Consider the following 7,877-nt stretch of genomic DNA (forward strand, 5'->3'; position numbering starts at 1 on the left):
TTAATATTTACTACTCCTAATAACCAGAGAGTAGGGATAGAGGAATAGGAAATGACTGCTTAATAAGGTGCAGGTTTCCTTTTGGGGGTAAGGAAAATATTTTGGAACTATCTAAGAAGTGACAGTTGCCCATCATCACAAATATATTAAATACCACTAATGTACATCTTAAAGTGGTTAATTTTATGTTATGTGAAATTAACTGAATAAAAAAAAAAATCAGTAGAAAATCAGATACACAAGGTGTTAGAAAAAAAAGATACATTTACAAACCAAAAAGCTCCCAGATTCAAGCTGGAGGGAGAAGGAAGGAGGTAGCATGTATGAGCATGTCCCTTTACAGCCCAATCCCAATCTTATGGAAACCCTGAGTACCAGCTCATAGGGTCAGCCCCTGCCCCATGGCTCAGCCCTGTCCCATCCCAAGAAGCAATCCTGCCATTGGTTACTGCCTTCAGTTTTCTTGCCAGTCATCCTGTGCCCAGGGAGGCAAAGGTGAAACATATTCAAAGTCTGGCCCCTTATAGCGGAGGGCATGCAGGAACATCACAAGGTCTTGGGGCAAGGGATCCTGTCGCACCAGCCGGCATTCTGCACAAAGTGGGTCTGTCTCTTGATTAATAACTTCTGTTTCAGCTGCCTTTCCTTGTGCCAAGTCCATTGTGTCCAGATCCTGAGGGGCTTCTTCAACTACTCCATCCATCTTCTGGGCAGCTGTGGCCAACTCTTCGAGGTTGTCCTTGGTCAACTCTGAAGAGGGGGCTGTAGTGTCTGTGAGTCCTGGGGGCATGTCACCATCACAGAGATCTAGTACATCCAGGCTCTGTTTGGCTTGGTGCTCTGCCACCAGGTCCCGGAGCAGTTCCTCATCCGTCTTGGGAATATGGCCACCCCTTCCTCGGGAGGGGCCCCAGGCCACTGAATTGTAGATGGGGTCATTGAGAATGGGGTGGCCCAGGAATTGAAGATGGACTCGGATCTGGTGGGTACGGCCTGTGAGTGGCCGGCACCGTACCACACTGGAGCGGCCATTGTAGCTCAGCCTCTGGAACACAGTCTCACAGGGCTTGCCCTGGGGATCTACACGGCACACCCCTACCTTGTAAGATACCACTAAGATGGGTTCTTTGCAGGTCACCTCCTTGGCAGGGAACTCCCCTTCCACACGGCACACATACTCCTTTTCCAGCTAGGAAGAGGAGGGAAGAGGAAGAAAATCAGCAAAGTCTAAACTTAAAGAGTCTAAAGCATCTGTGGAGTGATAGGAATATATCAGTGTTACAAAGAAGAGGATTCAAAACCCAGCTCTGCCACTTACCAGTCTCATGATCCTGGGTATATTATTTAACCTCTTTAAAGCCCAATAACTTAACTAGAAAATGTGAGATTAAAAAAAAAAAAAAAATTCTTCACTGGGTATGGTGGCACGCACCTGTAATCCCAGTGACTTGGGAGGCTGAGGCAGTAGGATCACAAGTTCAAAGTCAGCCTCAGTAAATTAGCAAGGCCCTAAGCAATTCACTGAGACCCTGTCTCTAAATAAAATACAAAAACAGGCTAGGGATATGGCTCAGTGGTTAAGCACCTGAGCTTAATCCCCAGTACCCCCCCCCAAAAAAAAAAAGAAAAAAATTCCTCACAGGGCTGCCATTAAGTATTCGGTAAATTAGGCTCTAATATGCTTGACACTAAGTCTAACATGCATTCAATCAATGAATGCACAATATGCACTTAAAATGATCCAGATCCAGATGCAGAATTCCAACTCTCAAAACTATAATTACTATCAGTAAACTTCTACACAAACCTCTTCCAACTTCAACCAGAATTTTCTCACCAAACAGGCTCTCCGCAACATCTTTCTTTTCTTTTTTCTTTTTTTTTTTTGTCGTGTTGGGGATCAAACCCAGAGCCTGAGGTAAGGTGATGGTCAAGCCAATGCAATGGGTGTAGCTCCCTCAGTTGGAGATGTTCTACCACTGATCTAAACCCCTAGCCGCTCTAAAATCTTAAAAACCTTCCCTAGTCTCTCAGCATGCTAAAACTTCAAAACAACAAATTACCAAGGGCAGTGTATGAGTATATGCTGGACATGGTGGTACATACCCATAATCCCAGTGACTGGGAACTTGAGGTAGGAGGATCCCAAATTTGGAGCCAGATCCAGCAACTTAGTGAGACCCTGTCTCAAATTTTTTAAAAAATAAATAAAAAGGGCTGGGGATGTAGCTCAGTAGTACAGTACCCCTGAGTTCAATACTCTTACTAGAAAAGAAAGAAAAAGGAAAAAAAAAAAAAAAAAAAAGGCAGTGTATGCCATCTCTAAAGATCTTTTGAAACATACAGGGTTTGCTGTCTTTGAAATCTTAGGTGATGACTTTCAAATAGGAAGTTTGGCCAGATAAACATCAAGCCCATTTCAGATATAGATCTGTGACATCTTGCTGACGCAGAGCACTCGTGAGCCCAGAAAGTGGACTGCAGGAGAAAAGGCCTGGCTTACCTGCCGGTCCCGAACCTGCTCATGAATTCTCTCAGAGACAACTGCTGTCTTAGCAAACATGAGCACTCCTGAGGTAAGGCGGTCAAGCCGATGTAATGGGTGCAGCTCCTTCAGTTGGTGCTCCTTGCCCAGGATGAAGATGACTGTGTTGTGTCGGAAACGGCCACAGGGATGGACAGGAATGGAGGAAGGCTTGTCTACAACTACCACATCTTCATTTTCAGCTAGCAGGCGAACAGGCTCTGCGGTAACTGGTGGCTCATGTCTGTGCACTGTGTTCCGCAAGAAATCATTATCCTGTCAAAAACACAGGTAATCTGTCAGCCTGGGTTCAGCAGCCTATAATCAGTCAACATTAGACCTAGCTCTCCTTTTTCCTTACTGACACAGAACAGTCACAGTACATGCTTAAGCAAAAAAGAAGTGTAGAGTATGATCTCATTTTGCAAAAATGCAGACATACACAGGTAGCAGGTATTGAAAAAGTATGCAAATGGTGAAACAGCATGTGTTTTTATTCACAATGTCCCATATCAGTTTGTAATTTTAATTTTGAATGGCTATAAAACACTGTTTTTTGCTCCACCTATTTGGTCCTTTTGAATTTTTTTATTGGTACAAATAACACTGCTGTGAGCGCCTGGACCTATGTGTGTGCATAGTTGTTTCCTTTTTAATTACTGAGATGCATTTCTGGAAGTTAAGCTACTGAAATAGGAATATATTGTTAAACTGCTTTCTAAAAGGTTTGTATCATTTTACTCCCACCTTTGTAGCATTTTGTATGAATATGTTTACATGTTTTCTTAAAAATTTAAGTAGTCATATTGTATCTTCTTGTTTTAGATTGTATTTCTTTTGATGGCTTAATTAATGTGGACATTACTCCACATATTTATTTACTAATTGCATTTTCCTTTAAGTCTTTTTTGTCCATTTTTCTTTTTTTGATTTTGGTCGTATTTTGTTAAAGACAACTTTTAGTAATTTTCTTCTAGAGAATAGCATTTTCTGAAAATATTTTTTTCTCGTTTATTTTTTTCCCTTCTTAGTTTTACTATTTTTAAATTAAATGTTCAATGTTTATATAGTATTTAAATTGTGGATGTTTAACTTTTCTTTTCACTGAGCTGTGACATTAAAAAAAAAAAAAGGAGAGGCTGGGGTTGTAGCTCAGTGGTAGAACGCTTGCCTTGCATGTGTGAGGCACTGGGTTCAATCCTTAGCACCACATAAAAATAAATAAGTAAATAAAGGTATTGTGTACAACTAAAAAAAATTTTTTTTTAAAAAAGGAAACTTTGTACAATGGCAGTAATAAGACCAGAAACAGAATCCAGAAAAATTGCTGGTTGTTGTTTTTTCATCACATAATATGATTTAATTACATTTTTTTTAAAAAAGAAAATGTATGCAGAGTTAATGATATCTCTAAAGGTGAGATTATGGATGTCTTTGGTTTTGTTTATTTATTCTCTACTTTAAAATTACATTATAAAAGCAATTTTTAAAGTGGAGTTAAAACCTCCTTGAATCATCACTTCTTACAACCTTGACCAACATCAAGTTGTTAAGTCCACAGATATGAGATCTACATGTGGATTTGCCACAGGCTCTCTACAAGTTCTTGGGGAAGTCAATTTCTCCAGAATCCAGTTTCCTTATCTGTAAAATATGAGGGTTAGATCGTTCCTATACTTTTCAAAATCGGGAAAGGAGAAGAAATTCCTAAGTTTTGAAATTGCCTTGTGTTACTGACAGGGGTGTCTGGTGTCTCTTAGTGTCACAGAATTTTAAAGGGGTCAAAGCACCTGTCTAGACAATTCTGACCTCTATCCCTGACATCCCACAATCTATTACATATCAGGCTCTATGATAAATAATTTAAACAGTAGTTATGAGAACACATTGGCACCGGTGCCTTACCCTTGTGAGGTTTACATTTAGTTTAGTGTCCTTCAGTTTTCTTAAAAGTAAAATGGGGTAACAATACTTACTGCACAAAGTTGTAATTAGAATTAAACGTTATAGTACATAAAATGTTTAACTTTGTGCCCAATATGCAGTAGGGAGACATAAATGATACCCCGCTTATTACTATTTGTACAGACCTAAGATGCAGGGTAGAAAGTGGATACTGCCCTTGCCGTAAGACAGTATACAAAAGGAACTATGAGAATTCCAACTTATGTTCCTTCGAAACAAGGAAGCCGCCGTGATGGGGAGGATAAACAGACTGAGTTCTGAAGCACAAACAGGCTGTCTACTTAGGGAGACAGGGAGCAGAGGCTAAAAAAGAGTGTTCCAAGTGAACACTTCCATAATTTTACTCCCACACCTATATACCAGATCTGAAAAACAAAATCCCCGGCTCCTTTCCTCGCCCGCTTCTGGCCAGCCCCATCAGGACTGCACCTTGAGCACAATGCTGAGGTCCTGTACTGGCTCCTCGTTGAGGTGCAGGCGGCCGGCCCGGATCGCGGCTTCATAGTAGGTGAGCGGCTGGGCTCGGAACTCGGTGCTGAAGACATGCATCAAGCTGTGGCCCACCCAACGGCCTTTGCAGTAGGTCCGGAAGTCAAAGTAATAGGGCCGCACCTTGCGCAGGCCGCCCTCGAAGTAGTAGCTGGTCTCTGCAAAATGCTCATCGCTAAAGCTGACCCCAGTCCGCCGTTTCTTTGGGGGCGGCACTATGCGCTCCCGCGTTGCTCCCCGCCGCTTCTTCCGCTTGCCTGGATCTGGGGCTAGAACCGAAGGCTGCTCTCTGTCTCCTGGGGTCTGCTCCCGGCTCCCCACGGTCGGCTCCACTACTGGGCCCCCGGGAAGCGGCTCAAGGCTAGCGTCGCTACCAGCGTCTCCGTTTTGCTGAGCCGTTTTGCTCAGCCCGCCTGCTGCCTCAGCTTGAGTCGACATCGTTTCCATCATCGGGCCCCTACAGCTGCCCCAAGTCCAAGCAAGGCTGAGGAGCCGGAGGTCCAAGTGCCACTGCACAACAACACCGAGCCACCCGCTGCGGGACAGCCACATAACCCCTCGGCAGCCGCTCCAGGGTCGCGATCTGAAGGCGTCACTCGGCACCAACCAATCAGAGAGGCCCAGTGTCGAGGCGGGGTCTGCGATTGCGGGAGTGAACAAATTGAATTAAGTTGGAAGAGTTGGCTAAGTGGCAGTTGTGAGGCTGTGAGAATGTCTCACCAAAAGTGGTCTTTCGTTCTTCTACGAGGGAATTCTAACGTTATTTCGTAGAGAAAATATTTGGGATTGCTCTGTGTAAAAACCAAGGCAGGAGTCGTTCGTGTACATTCCATGTAGACAACTTGCTCAAAATTCCTTGAATCTGGAGAAACCCTTGAAAGGAGCGTTATTTGAAATAAAAACAAAACAAAAAGCCCCAACCAAAATGAAGATTGCCAACTTTTGTGAATATACTAAAAATCCTGTATTGTATACTTGAAAAGGATTGAATATTAGAATATGTGACATATCTCAAAATTACCCCCCTCACAACACATACAATTTTTTTTTCACACTTGTCCGTCCCTCTGACAGCATGAGAAAGATTGGAAATTTCCCACTTGCCTCCATGCTGATCCACTTGCACATTAAAGCTGTAAGTGGATCAGAAAATGTATTGCCAGAGTTCTTAAATGCAAAATGCTGAAACCAACACTGGTTAACTTCATCAGAGAGGGTTATTGAAAAGATATTGGTGCCTCATAAAATTTGCAAATGATCTGGAGAACAGGCTCAATAAAAAGGGCTAAATCAAGGGAAGCAAAATTCTCTGAGAACCAGCCATCTGCTGTCAGAGAAGAAACCTAGTTGAGATGCTATAGCTACCAGATACCCTGTTGTACCAAAGAACTCCTTGCCTTGCAGCCCTTCTACCCCTTAGAAATTCCTAAATCTCCCTGCATCTTTGTGTCCCTCTCTCAAGGTTCAAAGTCCTGCAAGGGAGCCTTTCATCAGCCAAGCCTGGGTCACAGTTCTGAGTCTTCACTTCCAGGGTGCCTGGAGATAGAAAAATTCAACCTTTAAGTTTCCAGAGTGGGATTCCTCCAAATAGTCATTCAGAGGCTATGATACCAAATTGGTACAAATATCCAGTCTAATTCAGGAAAATGAGCGTTAATCTTCCCTAGGCCTTTGTGATATAAAATGCTAGTGTTGATTTAGGGCATTCTTATCATATGCGTTAGCATTCTGAGGAATAAGAGAAGTCTTTTTTGGCTAATTTTCTGTTAATCATCCTCTCATCAAACTAATGTAGAGACTGCAGATTATTCTTACTCCAGAACAGCAGGAGCTATCCTCAACTATAGAAATTCCTATGCTAAAAAGCCCAATTCCCAATTCCTTCCTCAAATAAGAGGTTGAATTTTCCATTGATTGTGAGTATAATAGAACGAAACTGTTTCAAAGTGAAGCCACCATCTCTCAAGTAGTGTCACCTTATTAAGAAATCCATGATGAGGGTAGAGTCTGAGAATAAGAAGGTGTTCTTAGCTAGACCTTCTGCTTTATAAAGTTTTTTTTTTTTAATTTAAAAAGAAAGCATATATATACACTGAGGATTGAACCCACGGGCACTCCACCACTGTGCTACATCCCTAGGACTTTTTATTCCTTATTTTGAGACAGGGTCTCACTAAGTTGCTTAGGGCCTCACTAAGTTGCCAAGGCTTTGAACTTGTGATCATCCTGCCTCAGCCTCCCAAGTCACTGGGATTACAGGTGTGCACCACGATGCTAGGCTCCCCAGGATTTTATATATATACATATATATGTGTGTATATATATATATATATATATATATTATATATAATATGTATACATACATATATATATATATGTATGTATTTTAAAATTTGTTTTAGTTGTCCATGGACTGTTGGGACTAATGACACTTTAACTAACTCAGGCTGACTCCTTACTTCCTGGTGAGTGAGCAGGATCAAGGCCTCAAAGGCGGTTTTAATAGTTAATGACGATAAACCAGACCACCGTCAGGGATTGGTTAACAACAGTTCCGCCAACGTGATCAGTTTGTGCTTGCCATATAGTCCAATGGGACTCTTGCCTGCATGAACCCCCCTGCCTTGCTGACCTTTAAACTGATTGGTTCCCGCCTAGCCCCCACCCTACATAAAAGCTGTGTGACTTCCTCAATAAACGAGTTCCTGCTGTGATGGGTCTCCCTGACCGTCTGATGTCCTCCACCGGGAGGGCTGGGAGTGGGCGGTCAGTGGGCCTTACCTATCCCAATCTGACCTTGTTGGGGAGTGTCCCCTTCCCTTGTCGCTGGTCGAGAAGAGCAAGGGGGCTTAAGACCCTGACACATGGACCTTTATTTTATTTATTTATTTGTATGCAA

The 7,877-nt window shown here is 42.6% G+C and overlaps 1 protein-coding gene across 1 annotated transcript; it reads right to left on the bottom strand.

Annotated features, from left to right (window-relative positions):
- Window positions 1-244: 244 nt before the first annotated feature.
- Rpusd2 (RNA pseudouridine synthase domain containing 2) lies at window positions 245-5,535 on the bottom strand. Its single transcript, XM_047540800.1, has 3 exons — window positions 4,919-5,535; window positions 2,504-2,800; window positions 245-1,189 (listed from the first exon to the last, which is right to left on the bottom strand). The coding sequence occupies exons 1-3, from the start codon at window positions 5,528-5,530 to the stop codon at window positions 455-457; spliced, it is 1,644 nt and encodes a 547-aa protein (XP_047396756.1). The 5' UTR covers window positions 5,531-5,535; the 3' UTR covers window positions 245-454.
- Window positions 5,536-7,877: the final 2,342 nt, after the last annotated feature.

The sequence above is a fragment of the Sciurus carolinensis genome, chromosome 2 (genome assembly GCF_902686445.1).
Source record: "Sciurus carolinensis chromosome 2, mSciCar1.2, whole genome shotgun sequence".
NCBI classification, from domain to species: Eukaryota; Metazoa; Chordata; class Mammalia; order Rodentia; family Sciuridae; genus Sciurus; species Sciurus carolinensis.